General features: G+C 41.3%; 1 protein-coding gene across 4 annotated transcripts in view; it reads left to right on the top strand.

Moving 5' to 3' along the window:
• KCNAB1 (potassium voltage-gated channel subfamily A regulatory beta subunit 1) overlaps nucleotides 1–24210 on the top strand; it is a 363447-nt gene that overhangs the window by 296514 nt on the left and 42723 nt on the right. For all 4 annotated transcript variants that reach the window (XM_046659146.1, XM_046659147.1, XM_046659143.1 and 1 more), the window contains exon 8: nucleotides 8508–8594. In XM_046659146.1, the coding sequence (XP_046515102.1) occupies nucleotides 8508–8594 (87 nt within the window). The remainder of the gene's footprint in view (nucleotides 1–8507; nucleotides 8595–24210) is intronic.

Below are 24210 nucleotides of genomic sequence, written 5' to 3'. Positions count from 1 at the left end.
GTTTATTAAACGATATGATAAAGGTTACAGACGAACAGCCAGATGAAGAGATTCATAAGGCTAAGGTCTGGAAGGGTCCCCCGCACAGGAGCTTCTGTCCTCATGAAGTTGCGGTGCATGACCATCTCAGTATGTGGATGTGTTCACCCACCTGGGAGCTCTCCAAACCCCGCACTATTGAGATTTTTATGGAGGCTTCATCACATAGGTATGATCCATCATTAACTCCCTTTCCAGCCCTTTCTCCGTCTCTGGAGAATGGAGGGGGGACAGGGCTGAAATTTCCAAGCTTCTCATCATGGCTTGGTCTTTCCGGTAACAAGCCTCCCTCCATTAGCCCACCCAGAGGCACCTTATTAGAACTAAAGGCACTCCTGTCACCCAGGAACTTAACAGGGCTTCAGAAGCCCAGTGTCAAAACCGGGGTTAAAGACTAAATTTTAGAACAAAAGATGCTCCTAGTGCTATTGTCACTTAGGAAACTACAAAGGTTTCAGTTCTGTGCCAGGAGCCAGGGGCAGAGACCAATATATGTGTTTTCTCTTATCTCATAGTATTCTAATCCCACCACTTTAAGAATAAAAATAGATAAAGAAGCAAGTCCTCCCTTCGCTCGCTTCCTCTCCTGACACAGTTTGCCGGTCTGGTGCATGCCCCCCTAACTTTCCCCGTGGGTGCAATAACTCATCAAGCTACCTCTACACACTTACTTATAAATCCAAAACCCGTATCACACCAATGGAATCAAGCTATATATATTAGCCCAAACTTTGTTTTTTTTTCTCAATTAAAATACGTTTTAGGGGCCGGCCCCATGGCCAAGTGGTTAAGTTGGCACGCTCCACTTTGGTGGCCCAGGGTTTCACTGGTGCCAATCCTGGGCACGGACATGGCACCACTCATCAGGCCACATTGAGGCGGCGTCACACATGCCACAGCTAGAAGGACCCACAACTAAAATATACAACTATATACTGAGGGGATTTGGGGAGAAAAAAAGCAGAAAAAAAAAGAAGATTGGCAACAGTTGTTAGCTCAGGTGCCAATCTTTAAAAAAACAAAAATACATTTTAGACACATACACACACACACACACACACGACTTATGGGATATTTCCAGGTTTTAGTATTATAAAGAATTATACAAATGATGATCCTTATGTAAATGTGTTAGAACCAGAAGTGGCATTGTTAGGTCAAAGAATAAGGCATATTTTAACACAAAATTATTTTCTAAACAGAATATACCAATCTGATATTTAGGCTTCTTTTCGTAACTTTGTGCTTCTTTTTCTGGGAATTTACTCACATTCTTCAGCTATTTTTTTTCCTGAGTTGTTTATCTTGGTCTTCTTAATTTGCAGGAGCTCCTTGTATATTAATGATGTTCACTTTTTGTCGTGTTTTGCAAATATTTTCTCCCAGGCTGTCATTTCATTGTGAACTTTTTTTCTCCCCATGAACCTGATCTGAAAGATAATGTTGAATTTAGGACACTCATCCCAGTTTGGAAGCTGGTGATTTTTATCGACCTACTACTTGGAAATATCTTAGACTTGCCCTGGAAAAAAATAGTTCCAGTATTCAATCATTTAACTTAAAGTGGAGACTTTGTGTCTCATGGAAATAGGAAAGAATCAGAGAGGGCTCGAAGCCATGTTAGAAACAGGTGAAAATGTATCAGACACCCATAATGGCTAGAAGGAAGTTTCTGTAGGATCACAGCCTAGTCTTAGGAAAATAGTTTTCCTGCTCTTCCTATTTTCCTCTTGTTTATCTATCCTAGAATCATTAGTAATTTTTAAAAATGCCAACATAGCTCGTTGTGCTGAAGGCTAATAGAGTGAAGGTTTATCTTTTCCTTATTGGATCACAGTTTTAAAGAGTGAATAGTGGCAATGATAATGGAAGTGAGGGGCTCTCAGCAGAAAGATACAAGTCAGCGAGGTGGACAAGATACTGCTTTCAGATTCATGTCCCAGAGCTCCCCTCTGTTCAAACCTGGGGAGTCCGTGTTTGATTATAAGGATCAGCAAGTGGGACTGATACAAATGAACAAAATAAAATTTCTCTCAGCAGAGGTTAAAAGAAAAAGGAGACCTTTGTAGCCAGATCTTGCAATATACACACACACATATATATATATACACTTTTAACAGTAATAATTATATAATTCAATTGTTTCCAAAGTCTCTGTATGACTTTAGTATTCATCATTAACTGATTTTTAATATATCTGTAGGAATTTGGGCTTTGAAATCAGACAGACCTTAGTTCAGGTTCCACCTCTGTGACTTTTCATAAGTTACTTCCCGTCACTCAGCCTCCATCTCGGCAACCACAAAATAGGCTGTAAATATTCCTCCCTCACCAGGTTACTCTACAGAGACTGAAACTAGGTAATTCACATTGAGCACAATGTCTCTCACATAATAAGCACTCAGTAAATGTCATTTTCATCGTTATTTTTTTTTTAAGATTGGCATCTGAGCTAACAACTGTCGCCAATCTTTTTTTTTTTTTTTTCTGCTTTTTCTCCCGGAATCTCCCCAATACATAGTTGTGTATTTCAGCTGTGGGTCCTTCTAGTTGTAGCACATGGGACGCTGCCTCAACGTGGCCTGATGAGCGGTGCCGTGTCCGTGCCCGGGATCCGCACCAGCGAAACCCTGGGCCGCCAAAGCAGAGCACGTGAACTTAACCACTTGGCCACGGGACCGGGTCCATCATCGTTACTGTTATTAATGCAACTGCTAGTCTTCATTCTTTGAGTGAGGACAGCCTTTCCCACGTAAGTGATGTTCTGAGGCTTCCATGAGTGACCATATTCCAGCACAAGAGAATGCTTCCAAATTCCTCACCCAGACAACAGTCCCCCAGGCCTTAGTGTCCCGTTGGACACTGTGAAGTCAAACCCAACCTGCCGCTCAAAGCTCTTCCCGTCCCTGCTCCAGCGTTTGCCCCCATGACTGTGTCCTACCGCGGAGTTTGTCAGTAAGAACTAACCCACATCGGCCTGTAGTACCAGCCTGAACAGACAGGGCAGCAGTGTGCTGCCTGGAAAGTTCTTGTGTTTCTTTTCTTTTCTTTTTAATCTAATTGATTTACAAAGTGGCTTGGAAATGGTTCACTCTGGCAATCAACAAAGAAATAGAAAATCTAAGAGAAAACAAATGGCGAAAGCATGCTACTATGCTTCTCACTGAATCTCCACGGCTTTAATATTTACCAGTGTATATGCATGATTTCAGAATTCTCTCTCTTTCTTAAATCAGTTTTATTCAAGCCTCACACAGCTTAATAGAAATATCTTAAATTCTCTCCCACTTTAAATAAGTCAGGAATTCTCTTAGGAGCTAACCTCTCTGGATGGATAAACCAGTTCAGTTGAAATTCAAGCTGACCCAGATTCAAATTTTATCACAAAATTTCAAACTTTTGAGATTGAAGAAGAATGGGGATCAATTATTATTATGTTGTTATTATTGGTGTTATTTTGCAGTTCACAATATCAGCCAAAGACAAGTGCTTATGAATGCAAGAGAGTCAGCTCAAAGGATATTTCCAAGATGGCTGAAATTAGAGAATTGAGTGAATTTTGCAGAAATGCAGAGACATGAGATTTCTAGACCCAAAAGAAAGTTTGAAGAGGTTTATAAATCATTATCCTTCGGTTTCATTGGTACTTGTTCTGTGATGAAGGTGACCTTATTCAACTTTGGAGATTCATATGCACATTTACCTTGAGCATTGCTGTTGAAGGATAGGACAAAAGTCCAATTCACGTAGCGTTCAGGCCCCTGGCGTGCTGGGCGACCTTGGCCACCTGAGTCAATTTACAGAGTGTAAAATGGGCTTGACTTGTGCATAAGGCAGTTTTGAAAAGAACTCATATGAAAGACCTTTTCAATGAGCCCAAACTCCTTTATTCACATCCAGTTAGAAAAAATGTTCTCCTTAGATTCTCGAGGAGGGGGTAGAAATTTCACTAACAGGTTTATTATATCTGTTTAGAATCCCAAGCTCCCTTCAGGCTCTGAACGTCTATTTATTCATTCAGCCATTCCACAAACATTCATTAAGCCCAAATTTGTGCTAATACTAAAATTTAGCGGCTCAAATTTCATTTTAACATGAAGGAATAGAAATAGTTTGGGAAGTCAAATTGTAAGAATAAGTAAATTGTTTGCATGCTTTTAGAGGCAAAAGCCACGTCTGAGTCTATATTTGCCTTTCAGGTAAATGACAGTTTTGTCATGTGACTCAAAACAGAAACCCACTGTCACCGTTTTAGGAGTAGGCAAGGAAAATAATCTGAGAGAGCCCGGCTTGAACCTTTTTAATGAATGGCAAATGTTAAACCCTACTATCTAAACTTTGGAAAAAAAGATGTAAGATTTTCCAATTAAAGAGTAAATTTCTTAACAAAAGGATTCTTAACAAAGAGTTACTTTCTTAACCGCAGTCTCCTGCCTGGTGCCCCACGTTCCCGGTGAGCTGAAGTCGCCCACCCCCGGGAGCCAGGTTGCGTAGAGGGAGGGGCAGCCATGCGTATTGCTGACACAGTGCGGTCTTTACAAACAGGAGCAGGTGTGTCTGAAATCATAACTGAGAGGTCTGTTGAGAAGAAGCTGGAAAACTATACAGGGAAACAGTGTATATTATTTAAGGCAGCATTTTTTTTCAGGCTAGATAGGACAGCAAACGTGCGGCAGGTGTGAAAGACGGTGGCACGGCGTGTGTGACTAGAACCCCTGCAGAATCTCCAAACTACTGCGCTCCCTTTGTACACAGTCACACCTGCGTGCTCAACACCTGGCCCACCCCCAGCCCCGCCAGGCTGCCTAATGCCCAACGCCGGCACACTCCTTAGACGCCTGTGATGCCTTCAGATGGCTTAAACCAAATTAAGGTTCACCTTATGAACAGTACAGTTCCTATTAAACTTCAGAACCTAAAAGGAAAATCAACTTAGATTTCTTTTTTACTCTAGGCACTGGAAAGCTATTTTCATTACACAATATGATTTATTATCCGTGGACTTTTGAGGAATTGCAGCTAAATTCTGGACAGCTCCTCAGGGGCAGGGAGCATTCTCCTGCTTCCGCATTCACTCCCTCAGACTCAGGTTAGCGCAGAGGGACAGGCTAAAGTCAAAAGCAGTGCGCTCACTGCACTGGAGCGCTCACCTCCTTAGGTGTGACTAGCTGACGGACGCCCCTCTGGAGCCAAAGTTAATGCATTTTTGCACATCAATTTAAACTTAAAACAATACCCGGCCCCAAGCCAGTGTTCAACAAACGTTTGCTAAGTGGAGATAGAACATGACTATTAGATTATTGGAGATAAACCCTAAATGGCTGTCAAGGAGACATTAGTTGAATGTGTCTTTATGTCACTATGATGTGGCTATTTCTACAAGATTAAAGCATCCAAACAGGGAAAGACAGGACTATCTGACTTGGCTTGCAGTCACATGAAAGATCAAAGCAGAATAATTATCTAGCTCCATTTTGTCTTTGGACAGATGAGCAAACTAAGGCCTAAAGAGGCTAAGAGACATGGGCAAGGTCATTCAGGCCAGCCAAATGAGCGCCCTATATCCCAAACCCTGTGTGTGGACCTCTCCTCTAAATGCCAGGCTGGTCCACCCAGCTGCCAAGAGCTCCTTGTGGTTGACTGATGTGCCATTCAGACTCATCATGGCTCCCACCACCACCACCATCACCACCACCACCACCACCAATCTGCCTTTCCCTTGACTTCCCATCTTACTAACAGTCACTTCACTTCTCAGGCCAAAACTCTGAGTCATCCTTTATTCCTCTACCTCCACACTCTATATGCCACACACCAGCAAGTCCTCTTGTTTCTACTTACACAACCTGTCCCAAATTTGAACAGTTCTCACAAACTTGGTCCAAGCTTGATCTGCTGGGGTAAGCTCCTCAGGGGTCTCCCGGCTTTCACTCCTGCCCCTACAGGTCGTTCTCGACAGGCAGAGTGATCCATTCAAAATAGAAATCTGATAATATCATTTCCGCTGCATGACTCCCATTTCATTACCTCCTAGCCCCCCAGCAATGTTTTCCCATCTCACGTAGAGTAAAATCCAAAATTCATCCCATGGATTATAAGACTTTATGTGATGAAGATTTTCAAAGTAAGTGGATAGTGTCTCTGGGCACAATCTCCTCCTACTCCGCTTCAGTTGGAGTTGACCAGGTGGGTCTCTGATATGACGCCACACATCATTTCTTATATTCTCACATGAATAAACTTGAATCTCAGCCTAAATTATCCAGAGAAAAAGCTTGTGAGAGAAAGAATTGAGAGGTGAGGAATGACTGAATACAATGAGACCCACGTTTGCATCAAGTCCTTGCCGATAGATGCTCTCAGTCTGCACTGTTTGCTCCTTGGGGATAAATGCCGAGGCCGTGCATCTTCATATCGCCAGGGCGTGGCAGTTGCAGGATCAGCACCTGCTCGTGGCATGGAAGAGCAAATGACTTTAGTCGCGACTGATCACACAGCATGACGACAGGGCTGCATGAGTGTAGCTTCTTCTCCTAGTTACTCTCAACCCGTGTGAGCTATTTAGAAGAGACACAGAGTAGGGGGCTCATGATCAGAAAGGAGGACACTTGTTTCCAGTGCCAGACATGGGCCAGAACTGTCATTAAATGCCTCCCTCCAAAACCAGGAGGTCCCGTGAAAATCTTTGGTGTTTCGTCTGTGGCACCTCTCATTCTGAGCCTTTCCAGATGTGAATACACTGCTGTAATTACCAAATTTCTATAGACTACTGCACTTACAAAGTGCTTGACAACTGGTTTCATTTGCCCTCTGGAACAGTGATTCTGAAGGTAGTAAGTACTGTTATCTCCACTGCGGATTAGAGAACTACAGTCAGATAACCCCAGGGGGGGCATACCACATGCTAGAGGACAGATTTCCAACCGTTCACACCTCGTGCTCCCCTGTTATTTGTGTGCTTGCTTATCTTGTCCTCCCCTTACCTCCTCCCTACAGACAATTCTTCCAAACACTGGCTCATATCATAGTGCTTTTTAAGGTCAATTTAACTTCAAGCTGCCCCTTGAGATAGTTGGTAATCCCCCCGCCTGAAAGTCACCACAGGTCTTCAAGACAGGCAGTGGAGCTTACGCCACCTGTCTGCCCTCCTCTCTTCATCAATGCTTCTTGGAACAAGCTACCGTCACGGACAATTCCTTCTCAACGAATGAAAAATATTTGTTGTCAGAAAAGTAATTGTGGCTGGCCGATAAACCAGCTTGAAAAATCAAATTTAAATGAGCCAAATTTAAATTTATAAGAGCCTCATTTAACATACAATTAACTTTATGCCTATAGTAAAAAGAGAAAAACCTCCAGTCTTCCTGAGGAGTTAAAGAGGCTGATAAGGAAATACTGCGCCTCACGGAAATGAGAGAAAATGGTGCTTGAGCACTCTCATCCTTTTGGGTTGCATAATATTATACACAATGCATTCTATTTCAGGGAAGTATTAATTTTACTGAAATTTAAATAATTTTTTCTGGGTATTCATAGGAATGTGACCAAATGATTAGGGCGGAAACACAGATTTTGTGTTCCAGATTTTTGTTAAGCTCTCACTCTCTCCTTTATATTACCCTCTTAAGTCTCTTTGGGTTGTAGTGTTTTTGTTTCTTCCCCAAAGAATGGAGAATAATGGTAGAGCTCAGTGTATTTAAGGTTCTTCAAACTTTGTTCCAATTAGTAAAATGTTGAGCAAACCTTCACTTACAAATCTTTTAAATCTTATTAAAACCCGTGTGCACATTAAGGAGGGTCAGCAGTCGTCTGTTTCTGATTTACACCATTTTCATGTTTTTGATGTGCAATAAATATGCCCACCCCAATATAAGCCCATTAAGTAATTCAAACGTGACATTAAGTTGCATCTTTCAAGAAGAAAGAAGTTAAACTCTCAGGCTGCTTTTTATTCTAAACTTTGCTTCTGGATACTGCCACACAGGAGTCACCATGAAAGTCATGACTAAGTGTGTATTTCCCAGTGGGGTGAGAGTACTAACATCACTGAGAAAGTCCTAAGATTTTTCTTTGTTGGGGACAAAGTCAGCCTTTGATATATTTTTAAAAGGTTCTAGGGACCAATTAATACATCACTATATTCAATGTCTTTTTGAAACTAACCCAGTGCATTTTTTTAAGTAAATTCTTTTTTTCTAAAGATATTAATATTTATATATTTAAAACGTTTATTTTGTATTGAGGTAACGTTGGCTTATAATATTCCATAATTTTCAGGTGTACATCCTTATATTTCAGTTTCTGTGTGGACTGCATCATGTTCACCACCCAAGACTACCACCCATCGCCAGACATATGTGCCCTATTACCGCTTCCAGAAAGTAGATTCTTGAAGGAAACTAAACGTCAACTATTTCTAATAGTGCTCATGTTGGGACTTTTTGGGTTTTTCCTGCTTCTGTCCCCAGGCCTGAAGGGCTCCCTCCAGAGGCTGCAGCTCGAGTATGTGGATGTAGTCTTTGCAAACCGCCCGGACAGTAACACCCCCATGGAAGGTGAGTGACGGAATTTAATCAAAGACTCTGCAGTTATTGATCCTAGCTCGACAGCCTGTTCCACTCCCCATAGGAGATGAAAGATACTCAGACTGATTTTATTTAATATGAAAAATAAAAAGCATTCTAGTCCGTGTCCTTCAGCCTCAGTATTCATGCTCAAAGCTCTGCATCCTGCATCTCCATTAACTTTTGAGCAGGTGCAGGCACTGGGACCCCACTCCTGCCGGTTACAGCGCTCGCTCTTTCTAGGTTCATTTCACTTCCGTGATTTCATCAACTAAAACAATAAAACTAATTGGAAGGGGAGTTTATAACCCAGCCGTCATTATTTTGGAGTAAGTCTTCCGAGGGTCTTCCTATTTTATAATGACTCCAGGTCTGATTAGTTTCCAAATGGTGGTAACAAGTGCTAAGCGCAACAAGAGCAGAGGTTTTACAGGAGCGACTGCTTCAAAGTGAGACTTTTTGTTGCAATCTGGTTTTTGATTCTCAAGGAGCTGCAACATCTCATCCCCTTTCTGTTGGAACTGTTTGAAGACAATAGATTAAGCACGTCCTGAGGAAACTTTCAGAGTGTTCCTAAAACCAGATTTTCTTCAATTTGTTCTTATTTTATGAAACCTACCTAAAATGATTGGGAAAGAAGATAGTTTGAGGGGACAAATTAAAAAGAATGTTCTAGCTAATTGAGGTTTACAATCATATGGATTATCACCTGAGGTGAATGAGAATGAAGATATGTGGGAAAAAGAGGGAAAAAGACTATTCTGGTTATGTAAGGCTTATGATATGACATGGATTTACAAATTTTCAAAGAATTAGAATAATTGACATGAAATTACACTGTAGGTAGATATTTCCTTGTTGATTCAAAGGTAGTTCAGGATCTTGTAATAAGTCAGATTCTATAAAGGTTTATTCTTGCTATAGGGTTATAGAAGCTATAAATGATTGAAGTTAAATGTGAATTTTTCTGTCGGTTGCATTTCTGACCAAAAAAAATGACATGGAAATTGTTTTCCATGACAGTTATCTTCTTCTATAAAATATATGTTATATATCTAATTGTCTCCTAGAGTTGTCTGCTTTCTTGCTTCTGAGCAAGTTAGGAGATTATTATAAAGCAATACAATATCAGTGTTGGAAATTCATAATAAGAAATTATCCATAGAAATGATATAAACATGCGTATTTTTATCAAAGAATAGACATTTGATAAAGCAAATCATCATTTCATTAGTGTAAGAAGTGCTTATTACAAAGGTAAAGTGATGTCGCACTATTCTCAATAATGTATCAAACAGAGCACTAAAGCTATCCAGTGGGCTGAAGCATCAAATGGCACACCATTCAGTGGGGGCTGAGAATGTCAGGAATTGCCTCCCATTTTCAGAGCCTGGTGACTGTCTTCCTCCTTGTGGAAGTGCCCTTTGCAATTACACATGTACAGGATAGAAGGACATCTGGCATTTTAAAAAAAAATTTTGCCCATTTTGCCCATCCTACCCCTATCTTTAATTTTAGGCATATAATGTAGGAGTCTCTCAAACAGAAAACATTATAATTTGCATTATATATGTATAGAAGGAGGAAATTCTCAGTTAGGAGCCAAACTACATGATACTGATAGGATAATGGTGTCTGTTGTATAAACACTGATTATGTGTTGAAATTTATTAGAAAGGAACTTCAAAGTTTTTTTTAAAAAAAAGATCGTTGCCCAATAGAATTTGTAACTGTAGTATTGTCCTGCCTCTGCTGGAATCAGAGCATTTACATTTTCCCTGAGCTTCCTATAGAGAATTCCACAAAGCACACGAGTCCCTGTCCAAGTTCAGAAGGCTAGTGAAGGCTATCAGACAAGAGGGATTTGCGCCACTGATGGACCGGGCATTTTATAGCTCTGCGGCAATCAACCGCCTTGGGCTGGAAGGCAGGCTGCTCCGCCCACCCCTCCAAGGGGAGATCCACCCCGAGCCGGCCCATCAGGCTCTCAGCCTACTCCTCTGGGAGGACTTATCAGGGACATACCACAGGCAATTCCTCACGTGAGACTTGTTCCAGATTGAAATAGTTTCTCTGTGACTTCTCCCTGGCTTCCAGAAAATGTGTGTCCTCAAACCTGGTATACTCATTTGTTGCAAGGTGGGCCGATGGAAATGCCAGTTTGATCCCAGTCTCTGGAAACTCATTCTCTACATGAAGTCTTTCCTTCTTTACTCTAACAGTGGAAAGCACTGACCTGGGCAATAGAGAGAAGAAGTAGGAAAGAAGAAGAAAACAAAGACTAGACAGGGATTGCCAGGTGGCCTTGGGTGCATTTTGCTCCTCTAAAAGTTGAAAAAATGGTGTCTAAGCTATTTCTAGCCCTGGTGGTCTAGTGGTTAAGTTTCGGCGCGCTCTCTGCCACAGCCCGGATTCGTTTCCTGGTCAGAGAACCACACCACCCCTCTGTGGGTTGTCACACTGTGGTGGCCGCATGTCGCCGTGATGCTGAAAGCTCTACCACCCGTGTTTCAAATCCCAGCAGGGTCACCCATGGTGGACAGGTTTCAGCAGAGCTTCCAGACAGAGACAGACTAGGAAGAAGAGCCTGGCCACGCGCTTCCTAAAAGATTGGCCATAAAAACTCTGTTAACAGCAGTGGAGCGTGGTCTGATGTAGTGCAGAGAAGGTGAGAGGAGAGTGCAGAAAGATCGGGCAGGCCCCCCTCCGCTGTGCACAGGGTCGCTAGGAGTTGGAGCTGACTCAACGGCATGAACAACAAAACTGCTTCTGGAATCCATCTTGTTATTAACATTCATTTTTTCAATGATTTATTAATTCATGTGTGTGTGTGTGTGTGTGAGTAAAAGTTGTACATGTACAATGAGGTCCACCTTAGGAGGGCTATTGTGTTCCTTAAAACAACACAGAAAATAAATGTTATGTATAATCGAAGTTACCCTTGAAAATCCTGCAGTAATTCTTTGTTAATCAATGTTACTCTATAGTTTTTAATTAATTCTTCAGTTTCTTCTCCAAATATAGTGACAAACCATCACCAGATACTTGCCTAGCCACTCTTTTCTTTTCTTTTTTTTTTTTTGTAATGGCCAGAAAATCTTTAACATCATGCACTTACTTTTCTTATTTCAGTAACTCAACAGTGGCAATTTTAGGCTCAATTGCATCCATTTCTGTCTGATATAAGTGATGCAATCGGGTTGCCAAGTGCACACTGCTGAATTTGCATATATTAAATCTACATGTGCTGGCACTGTGCTGGATGTGTGTGCCTGGGTATCTCATAATAGACCCTTAGCATCTGTAGATCATTTTTATTGGTTTCAACCATTTTCTGTCAATTCCATGGAGCCACAACACATGCAAACTTATCATTTTGCTGAGGCATCTATTTTAAACCCTGGAGACCTAATGAGAGAGCCCTGTCCCGGTTTCTAAAACACATTTTAAACAACTTGGATTTAAGTTTATTAAAATGCCAACTCCATTTATTTGATTTGCACTATGAAAGGATGTTAATTGGGAACATTTCTAAAATAAACCAAGATGAGTTTCATCTAGTTTCTACATATCATATAGCAACCAGTTGAGCCAGAAAAAGATTAGCAGTAGCATCTTCTTCATACGATATTGGCATCGTATATCCCATTAATTGTTACCTTCCTTTTTTCCTTAGAAAACCAATAGACAAAAAGTGAGTCCTCTCAAAAGAATGGCTACTAATTCTAAATGTGAGTCAGTGGAGAAGGGGGGAGAGACTTCGTTTGCAATGTGCAGCCCCGTGGAATACAGTGAGCTGTTTCACAGCTACCGGAAGACGTTCCTGACAACAGAGGGGAGCTTGTGTACTTTTTCCTCCGTCCTTCTTGTTTATTTTTTCTGGTTCACCTAGTAGCAAGTCATTTTTCTTTCACAGCATCTGCCATGCCATCTGTCTCTGCTATAATATCTGGCATTGGTGGAATGTTTTCCAATCTCAGAAAAAATCAGCCCCACATCTTATTTCTCCTTTCTTATGCTGCTGTGTTCTTCTCAGTAGAGTCATGACAGTTCCTTGGGCTCTCTGATACTCATATTCTTAATTCTTTCATTGCCATAAATCCCACCATGTATTACAAAATCTTCTCTTAAGCTCATTAGACAAGAGACGGTTCATTCCAACATGAGCCACGCTGGATGGGGACAGACACAGAGCAGTTGTGTGCCTGAGGATCTGCACTAGGAGCTTTTGGGGTTTGGTTTTCTGTGTCCCCAGTGCCAGGCTAGTTTCCCCACCCCTACTCTTCTGAGTGCTCCAGGGAGGAAGCGACGGAGCACGACTGTGGGCGTCAAAGGCGGCCATGAATGAACCCCTTGCGAATACCAGAAAAGAGAAGGGACCCATTTTAATTTATATAGCTTTTTTAAATGAAAGAAGAAAGCCTGCTAATTTGTTGATCTGAGAATATGATGACTTTTAAATTTAACTAATTTTAATTTAAAAAGCACTTGGAATTGAGCCTTCTAACTTTTAGTTAAAGCTTTTGGCCAAAACTAGTTAATCTCGCAGACTCCCTGAGTCATTATTATTCCCAACCTAATTACAGCTCAAATTATTTATTTTTTTCCTGCTAGCAGGTCAATGCAGACATTAAACAACCCAGATATCACATTTTCAAGTAAGAGAGACAAGATCAAAGTTAGCTTCACTTAATTCCTGTAAGAGCATCATGTCAAACAATCCATTTCATAAGTCTTTACTTCTTTCTAAGCATCTTTTTAGTGCGATCTTATGCAAGCAGGAACCTGTGGGTAGTCAGGAACCTAGGACATCCAGCGACAGCTCAGGAAATACCAGAAAGTGGCAAACATCAAAGCATCCCAAATTGTCTACGTTTTTTCAATTCCGAAACACTGGATCTATATATTTAGCATCCAAAGTAAAGTTTTCGGGACAAAAATGTAATGACCCCAAACCTAGACTTATCATCTAACCACGATGGATCAGCCCTCCTGCCTTTATATTTTATTATCTTCCTGGAAAGACACTCTCAATCTGTCCCAAAAACATAATCTCAGGAAAAAATCTTCTGCAAGAAATCTGTGACAGTGCTGCCCAATAGAAATACTATGCAAGCCACATATGCACTTTAAATTTTCTATTAGCTACATTTAAAAAAGTAAAAAGAAACAAGTGAAATTAAATGTAAAAATATATTTTAACACGGTATATTAAAAAATTATCATTTTAACATGAAATCAATATAAAAATTATTAATGAGACATTTTACATTCTTTTTTTCCTACTAAGTCTTTGAAATCTGTTATGTATTTCACACTTATAGCACGTCTTGTGATATAGTCACATTTCAAGGGCTCAATAACCACATGTGACTAGTGGCTATTGTATTTGACCACACAGTTCTATGAACTTTATTTCCAATCTAGCAGAGCACCAGACACACTGTAGGTACTCAATAAATACTTATTGGGTGGATGGGTTGGTAGATAAATGGGTGAATGGATGGATGGACGGATGATTGAATGAATGAGTGAACAAGTGTTTGAGTGATTCAATGAATGAAGCTCTGAAGTTAAATAGATCCAACTTCATTTTTATCGACTTGAAAACTTATTTTGCTTTCCTAGCATCTATGAACATTCTGGTACCTGATCTGGTTCAACATATTTCAGAAGGACAGGTTCCTGGCAAACAGCCGCAGGACACTCTTACAACCCATTTCTCCTCTGCAACATCAGCAACATCCAGATGCTGGATCTCTTTCCAGAAATCTGATTGATAGCTAACTGTGCAGAAGTGAATGGAGAGATGACTCTTCGGCAGTTCAGTTGCCCCTGAGGATTACTATATCAAATTAAAATTATCTAACGTATTTCATTTATGACTCTGGCCAGGATGCTCCTGAGGGCCTCTGCTGTCTGTCAGATCAATTTAACCTCCCGGCTTGAAAGGCTGGGACAGCTGAGTTTTCAAGAAATTAATTTGGGAAAAATGATTTTCACATCCAAGAACATGAGCCAAACTCTACCAAGCCTATGGAAAAAAAATTGTGTTCCAATTTTACTAAATCAGTTTTATTTCCATTTTAACTGTGAATTCACCAAAAATTTTACTGTCACTGTAGACCTAGTCACTTTGTCCTTTACAGAACAGCAAGAGACGTCATTATAAGAGAAATTCATTTCATCCATTCTGAGGACAACATTGGGGCATGGTTGGGTTCACTTCAGATTCTTTCAGTCTGTGGCGTGGCTTTTTAGAAAACCTCATGTTTCTATTCATTGTGGGCCTCCTTCTCTTTGGGACAATATTTCTGCAAAGTGGACTCGGGGGCAATAGATGGACGCAGCTTCAAATCCTCGCTTTGTTCCTATTGGACTGTAGAGCTAGGGCAAGTTACTATCTCACTGAGGCTCAGGATCCTCACCTGCAAGTGGAGGTAACACACAAAGTGACTTCTGAATGAGTTAGCAACATGGGTGAGCACCCCACTCACAGCAGGGGGTGGCAAACATAAGCCCTGTTTCTAGAATGCCCTGTATAATGCACATACACACAAGACTCCCCTTTCTCTGTATCTCTTCTCAGAGGTAACATAGGAGAAGTCCAGGGCCTGAAATTATAAAGTGATGAAAATCAGATGAAGGTGGCCAGGCTGCAGGGTCAACCAGAGTCCGCGGGGAGGCCGTGTAGGAATCAAGGTACAGAGCCGACACTGGAATTTTCTTCCAACCCATTTTCTCTCCTTGGAATTTGTTCTGAAATCCTCCATGCCCTTTAAAATCAATATAATCATAGATTTTTCAGGGTTAATTTATTCAGTCAAAAGATGATCTTGAGCCCGTGATTTTATTTTCCAAAGTCTATCTAGAAAAAACTCAATAATAGGATTCACTCCTTCATTCAGTTGACATTCACTGAATATCTACTCTGTGCCAAGCTCTTTTCTAGGAACCGGGAGAAGCGGAAGTTAATAAATCAGGCAAACATGCTGTCCTTATAGAAATTACATCCTTGTTGGGGAGACAGACGATAAGTTAGTAAGAAAGTTGCATTAGATGGTGATAACACTATGGAGAAAAAAGTAAATCCTGGGAGGGCGAGAGGAAGTATGTGGGGTAGATTTTAGATAGGGTGCCCAAGGAAGGTCTCACTGAGAAGAATATGGGGGGAATGGCTTGGTCTCCCCCAGAATAGGAATGGCATGACTTTGGAATCAGACAGACCCTAATTCAAATCATCATTCTGTTTCTTACTAGCTGTGTGATTTTAAGCAAGTTATTCAGCCTCTCTTGTCCTCAGTGTCGTTATCTTTAAAATGCAAGTAATAATATCTACTCTATAGGGTTTTATTATTATCTGAGATAATATAGACAAAATGCTTAGAATATTCCTTAGTACATAGGGATTACCCAAACAGTTAGACTTATCTCTTTTTTATTGTATTGTCTGCTTGGTCCTGCTGTCAATTTGTTCTGTGGGAAATGACCTTGATGCGACAGTAGCCTCCAAGCCCACCACCAGCTGGTCCAGGAGATCCTGAAACAGAAAGGCTCACACAACAAAATAAGATGCAGGAATCACATGGTCTATCGAATCACGTAAAAAGCATAGTGCGAAGCAAGGGGGGAGAGATGGGGCAATTAAAACAAAGCAAATAGAGTACGAACAGGCAGAGGGACACAGTGACCTGAATCTTGGGGCACACAGTGTTCCTATGGTCAATTCTTTCCTCCGCCACATTGGCCTTCCCTGTGATGGTTTGGGCATGATGGTCAGAACAGAAGTTTGAGCAAGGAGGCTCAGCAGATGGAAGGTGCCCGGGTCGATGGTACCCTTGTTCCATTAGAAAGTCTCAGGGACAAATCCACCTGGCCATTAGCTGTAGCTCACCAGGTAACCTGATGCACACCTACGGACTCTGCATTTCTTGTGCAGAGGATTTTTGAGGCCACAATGGAGTCACTAATGGGTGGCTGATTTAAGATTTCATTTGAGTCCTCATATGTTCCACGTATATTTGGTGTACCTCAAATGTTTGTGTTGTATGCAAAGGATGCATTGTGAATGTCATGTCTTTCCGTCCTTCCCTATGCTCAGCACACACACATTTTCTTCTTTGTCTGTGGCTACCGCGTCTCAGAAGTTACTAACCCACTTAGTTTTACCATGTGCATTATGTGAATTCTGCCTACGTCTGACAAGCTGTTTCTCTACCCAGTTTCGTTTATCCTCCTTCTTTGTTTGTTTTTCTTACTGTCTTGAGCAGAACTGAATAATCTTAAGTAACACAACAAAGGCGCATTACAGAGTTCACCACCCTTAGTTCTTGACATGCTGCCTCAGATTTGCAGCGTCTTCTGGGGCCATTGAAAATTTTTCCAGAATTAACAGAAGCCTCAAAGTTCTGAATTTGGATCACTGTGAAATGCAGCTGTCAGAAACAGACCCCTGGTACACAAATTCTCTTTTTCCAGCTGGGTTCCGTAGAGAGAACGGAAGCTTTAGAAAAACTACCTCTACTAGAGCATACTGAGAAGGTCAGATTGCCAAGGCTACAGAAAACACGTGATGAACTTTCAACTGTCTTCCCAATAACAACCTGTAATCATCTGGTGCTGTATTTTGTGCTTTCATTGGAAGTCAGAGATTCCCAACCTCGTTCCGTAAAGTCCTGATTGGAAGGGAAGATTCTGGGAAGAATACGCCTCTATTCGCTGCATGTAGCTGTTTCCTCTATCCCCTCCCCCTTTTTTTCCTTTCTTCACATCTTCAGTCAACAGTGAAGGCAGAAGAGAGGCAGCCCCTCTCATTAGTAAGATACAAAAGGGAAAATAAGGGGGACCATGTGTCTGGCTGCCTATTTTACCTCCTCGCCACAAATTCGTGGCCCTCATCAAGCTCAGAAAGGCAAGATTTTGGTTTTTTTCTTTTTTCCTTAAGTTGTTTTTAGTTAAGAAAAAAAGAGAGAGAGAGAAAACGGAGACAGCTTCTGCTCACCCCAGCTGTCAGGTGGAAACACAGCTGCTTGGTATTCTGGGGCTGTGGGTTTGTGACTCCTGTGAACTTCCTTCTGTGTGGGTTGTCATCTCCCTGAAAGATAGCTGGAGTTGTGACAAAATTTACCTCCATATTCTGAGGGGACGTTGACTCAGTCTCCGGGGAATTCATCTCCGTCAGTTCCTCATTGTGCCGCAGCTGATCTGCAGGGACATGGGTAGGACTGGAGACCAGCGTTATCCAGGCCTCAGCCCAGGCAGGTGGGGCTGTGGATTCGAGCAGCATCTCCCTCAGGGTTGCCCAGAGTGCTGATTCAATGGGGCCAGCAGAGCCCCCTGTGCCATTGCTCATCTGGAATTCTCAGACAGTGGGATAAACAAATACCCTCAAGACTCTCTCTTACTTTCTGTAAAAAAATGAAATAATGAGAGAGTAAACAGCTTTGTTAACCCCCTTCTGGTGCTTAATATGGGCAGTGAAAAAATACAGGGTCTGCCATCAAGGGACGAGGACGCTAGTCTTAGGCGTGTGAATTCGGTTGAGTTGCTCAGACTTTCTGCTTCTCAGTTTTTCATTTGGAAAATGGGAAGAATAAAAAACATGACCTTGCCTTGCTATTTCCAAAACTATGAAGATAATAGAAGTGGAAACTTTATAAATGGTAATGCCTTGTACAAATATTTTGAGGTTGTTACTGCTGCTACATATGTTTACACCTTTACAAATATATATGCTTAATAAGACATAATAATCGAAGTCTCAGCCAGGCTCCAAGACACAATGGAAATGAAATTTCAAAGAGAGGTGCCAAATCTCCATTTCTGTACTTGCAAAGGAAATGGGCAACAGCTGGTCCCTTGTCTCTTAAAAACCTACAGAAAAGTTGAAAAAGTAAACACCCAATACTCTTCACCTAGATTTACCAAATTGTGCTGTATTTTCCCTCTATGTTTTTCTCTCTCATTGTGACATTTCACCTCTTAATACTTTCTTCTGTCTCCTGAGAACAAGGCATTCTTCTATAAAACCATAACACAATCACCACACCCAACAACTTGAACCTTGCTACACCACTGTTATCTAGTATACAAAGCCATATTCAAATTTCCTAAGATGTCCTTTACAGGATTTAGCTGTTGTTGTTGTATGAGAGGGAGGTGGGCCCATGATTTAATTAAGAATTGTACTTGAAGGGGGCTGGCCCCGCGGGCGAGTGCTTAAGTCCTCGCACGCCACTTTGGCGGCCCAGGGTTTCACGGGTTCAGATCGTGGGCGCAGACGTAGCACCGCTCATCAGGCCATGCTGAGGTGGCATCCCACACAGCACAACCAGAGGCGCTCACAACTAGAATACGCAACTCTGTACAGGGGGCTTTGCGGAGAAGAAAAAAAAGAAAGATTGGCAACAGATGTTAGCAGCTACCAATCTTTAAAAAAAAGGAATTGTACTTGCATTTAGCTGTCATGGCCTTTCAATCTCAAAAGTCTAAAACAGGGGCCCGGCCCCGCGGCCTCACGCTCCGCTTCAGGCGGCCCAGGGTTTCGCTGGTTCCGATCCTAGGTGCGGACATGTCACTGCTCGTCAGGCCAAGTTGAGGTGGCATCCCACATGCCACGACTAGAAGGACCTGAAACTGAGATATACAACTATGTACCAGGGGGGATTTGGGGAGATAAAGCAAAAAAGAAAAAAGATTGGCAACAGTTGTTAGCTCAGGTGCCAATCTTTAAAAAGAAGAGTCTAAAACAGTTCTTCCTTTTTTTTTCTCCTTAATGACATTGACATTTTTTAAAAATCCAAGCCAGTTGATGTGGAGAATGTCTCTCAGCTGATTTGTCTGATTGTTTTTTCATGATAAGATTAAGATCAAGCATTTTTGGCAAGAAGATGACACAAGTGATGTGTCCTTCTCAATGTGTCCCTTAGAGGGCCCAGGAGGGTCACTGTGTCCCATTATTGGTCATGTTAAGGTTGATCACTCATGTGATCCTTATCCATAAAGATGCACTGTGAATATCAGCCTGAGTTTTCATCAAGGCCAAGGGACACTTGTTCCCAGAAAATGTAAAGGGCCCGTAGGAGATAAAAAAATAAAGCTGTGCGGTGATTACATTATGATGAAACATGCTTGTTCCACATACTAGTTACATATGTTTAAATATCTAATTTTATATTGATCTGACTTAAATTACACATGAAAAACATTTCTCTTCCATTAGTTTCAGAAAATAAATTTGTTTACTTTATAAGAAAATATCATTAAGTCCAATATAATTGGAAGTTTAGGAAAACCTTGTGTACTTAAGCTTCAAGTCTCCTCAAATTACAAAATAAGGCACTTGGCCACCTGTATAAACTGTATGCATTATACACAGCCATCCCTCACACCACACCACTAATCTCCCCACGAACCCTCCCCAGGAATCTGAAGACTTTTGAAAGCATCGCCTCTACTTCAAGAGTGATTGTTTGCCACTGTTCCAACACTGGAAAAGCTTATGAGACGTAAAACCCCAGCCTCTGTTATTGGGAATTTACCCATCCTTTCTAAATGTATCTCTATGTTAAGTTTTGTTTATTTGTTTTAAATTCTGAAAGATGAGCTCCTCTTGTGACTAGCCTCAGTGAAGCCAATCACAGAAAATTAATAATTAAAAAGATACTTTTAGGGGGCCAGCCCGGTGGCACAGTGGTTAAAGTTTGCACGTTCCGCTTTGGCGGCCCAGGGTTCGCCAGTTCGGATCCGGGGTGAGGATATGGCACCTCTTGGCAACCCATGCTGTGGCAGGCGTCCCACATATAAAGTAGAGGAAGATGGGCACAGATGTTAGCTCAGGGCCAGTCTTCCTCAGCCAAAAGGATTAGCTCAGGGCTAATCTTCCTCAAAAAAAAAAGATACTTTTAGACTTAACTTTTTGAAACCCTAGTACAGTTAACTGAGAATTTACTTATACAAGAAAATTAGTTTTTTTTAAGGGCCAGTGGATTGAAGGAATAGGTACAATGAAGTAGTAGAAAGGGAAAGAAAGGTTAGTCTTACCAATATTCTCCCTTACTTGGAGAAAGAAGGAAAGTATTGTATCATTGGCATGGAAACTGGAAATATATTTGGTAATGGAATAAACCCAATTCCCACCTAGAAATGAGTGTTTTTATCTCATGAGACAAGAGAAAAAGCAAACTGACATCAGAATTCATGTAAAATTTAACGGGAAGCAAAAAAAAAAAAAGGGAGATATGGAAACCAAAAGAAAAATTGGGGAAGAAAAAAAGGGGAAATTTTGCTTTCGCCATCCATTTCCCTGTTCTCTTCTCGAGCACAGGGCAAATCTTGCAAGATCCTTTCTTTAAAAACCTACAGAAAGCATTTTAAACATCACCTTATAATGCTCAGGATGGCCCAGAGAAGAGCATGGTATTGTAAAAATACTCCGATCCAAAACCTGTCCCGTTCTTTTATTCATATTCAACTAATAGCATTGAGTGCCTGCTTTACACTAGGCATTGCTCTCGATGCATGCAATATACAAGAGAGCAAAATAGACAAAGATCGCCACTCCTGAAGGACACATTCAATCTAGCAGGAGAGACAGGGCATAAACAGTAAAACAATAAAAATTAAGTTATGTAGAAAATTAGAAGGTGATAGTGCTGTGGAAAAAAGAAAACGTCAAGCAGGGTAATGGGATGGGAATGCTTGGGGAGTAGCGACTGGTCACCAAGAAGGTAAGAGCTGAGCGAAGACTTGAAGGGGTGAAGTGAGTCACTGGGAAGGAGATAAGGGGACTGTTGCTGGAGGTAGAAATTGTGTAAAGGTTCTGACGTGGGAGCAGCCTGTGGTGTAGGAGGAATGTCAAGGACACCAGTGTGGCTGCTAAGAGCAAGGAAGGAGGAATGGAGAAGGAGATGACTTAGAGAGACTACAGGGGCCAGCTCTTTTGGGGCCCTCTGAATTTTGGACAAAGAAATGACCTGATTTGACTTGCATTTCTAAAGGATCCTTCTGGCTTAGAATTAGAATAAAGTATAAAGGGGCAGATGTGGGGCAGAGAGCCATGTTCAGAAATAATAGTATCGATCTAGATGAGAGATGATGATAGTGCGGGTGAGGGCACCAGCTGTGGAAGTGTGGAAGTGGTCAAGTTTGGGTAAATACTGAATGTAGAGCCAGGAGAAGTTCCTGATGGATTAGGCGCAGTATAACAGAAAGAGAGGAGTGAAGAATGACTCCACGGTTTAGGTCTGAGTCACCAGAGGACAGCACTGCCATCAACTGATATGAGGAACACCTCAGGTGGAGCTGGTTTGTGGGGGAAGCTCGGAGGTCCAGTTCAGTCATCTTGAGTTTGAGATCGTCATTAGACATCCAAGAGGAGATGTTGACTGAGCAGTTGGGCACTGAATCTGAAACTCAGGAGACAGGCCTGGGAGGGAGATGTAAATTTGGCAGTTGTCTGCATGTAAATGGTATTTAAAGCATTGAAAACTGATAAAATCATACAGGGAGTAAAAATAGAAAGAAAGAGAAAAAGAGGACGTAGAAAGAGAGGACCAAGGACTGAGCCTGGAGCTCTTCAGTTTACGGGGTTGGGAGGAGGGAGAGAAGAGTATGGTGCCCAAGGAGAAGATAAAGAAAAGACATCAAGGACGAAGAAGTGATCGCTTGTGTCAAAGCCTAGTGATGGGTCAAGTAAGATGAGGACAGACCTGTCCAACAGCATTAACCGTGAGGAGACCGTCAATAACCTTGACAAGAGTAGTTTTGGTGAAATAGGAGATAAAAAAATAAAGCTATATTGTGATGACATATCATGAATCATGCTTGTTCCACATGCCAGTGACATATGTGACATATGTGAGGACACGGAAACCACCTAGTCTCTGAGTCTCAGTTCCTCACTTGGAAAACAGTGGGGAGAACTCTTGATTTAGGATGACAAAGTAAAATATTTGTGCCCCTTTCTCTTAAAAAAAAAATCACCCAATAAATGACATACAATGCAAGGAACAGAAATAGAAACTTCTGTTCTGATCAAAGTAGCAGACAACCGGAACCCTGGACCAATATATGTGACAGTGGAAAAGGAAGGGAGGAATTGTAAATGACTTACAAGAACTGAGGAAAGATTTATTAAAAGTGCCCACAGGTGAGAAGCAAGTTAATCTGCAACCCACAACCTCAGAATACTTACGACGTTAGAGGCACCAGTATCACAAAAGATGGGATGAAGCAAGAGCTGGAAACTGGTAGTTGTTTAAAGACTGTACAGAGCCGTGAAAGTTCCATGTCCCCAGGTCTGCAGGCGGGGTCCTGTCTTTCCCCTCCAATGGAGGAGACAAGAGGTACATTAACTGGACAAACGAGTTGAGAGGCTCTAGACTAAGGGATATCGGACACAGAGGAAGGTGGGGCCAGGCTGAGAAAAAAGGTTATGAAGTTCAAGACCACACACCTCTCCTCTTACTTACTTCCAGGTCACTGACAGCCAGGTTACACTTTCCACAGGCAGAAGATAAAAGAATATTTCTCTGGAGAAAATTAACTATCCCAGGAAAAAAAAAAAAAAAAACCCTAACAGATACTGACATTGTTATGGAAGAAAACCCCAGAGGGCAAAATGCTAAGTCCCCTAATTGCTCCCACAGTGAATTGCACTAGTTGACAGTGCCATCCCAGCACAATTTGAGTGCTTTACTCCTAAACATGAACAGAAACCCAAGGATCACCTGACGTTCAAAGAAAGCCTCCAATAATAAAAAAAAAAAAAGTAAATAGAAGAAAAGAGAACAGAGTAATGAAGAGAGATATAGAAAATTTCAAAGAAACAATAATTAATGTACTTGGTGAGGTAAGAGAAGATTTTGCATCAATGAAACAAGAAGAGGATGAAAGAGAAAGCAGGAACAACACAGAACTAGAAAAAATTTAGAAATTAAAAAATATAATGGCTAAAAATTTTTAAAAATTAATAAAGATGTTGGACATTAAAGTTGAGGAAATATTCCAAAAAGTAGGGGGAAAAAAAGGCATGGACAATAGGAGGGAAAAGATAAGAAATTAAAGTTCTGTCCAGGAAGTCCAATAGCTGTTCAGCTAAAAGATTTCTAACGAGAGAACAAATAAAATGGAGGAGAGGTAGTTATTAAAAACAGTACAAGAAAATTTCCAGATTTCAAGAACATGAGTTTCCAGATGGAAAGTGCCCACCAAGTACCCATGACAACAAAATAATAGAGATGCCCACAAAGGAACATTATAATGAAATTCCACAACTGATAGATAGAGAAAAGCATCCTAAAATATTCCAGAGACTTAACAGAGTACACACATGAAGGATCGAGAACAAGGATTGCCTAGGGGTTCTCAACAGCAAAGCTGAGAACCAGAACACAGGGAGCAAGACTTCAAAATGCTACGCAAAAAGATGGTGGGCAAACTACCAACCAAGGGTGAGGAAATGATAGCATTTTGACTTTCCTATCTCCCAAACATAGTTCCTCAGAAGCTACTGGAAAATGTGCTCCACAACAATGAGAGAATAAAGCTACAAAGGGGAAGCCATAGAATCCAACTCATTAAATGGAAGAAGGGGATTTCCAGGATG

The sequence above is a fragment of the Equus quagga genome, chromosome 4 (genome assembly GCF_021613505.1).
Source record: "Equus quagga isolate Etosha38 chromosome 4, UCLA_HA_Equagga_1.0, whole genome shotgun sequence".
Classification (NCBI taxonomy): Eukaryota; Metazoa; Chordata; class Mammalia; order Perissodactyla; family Equidae; genus Equus; species Equus quagga.
Note: the sequence above shows the minus strand (reverse complement) of the source record. Positions and strands in the feature narration are given on the sequence as shown.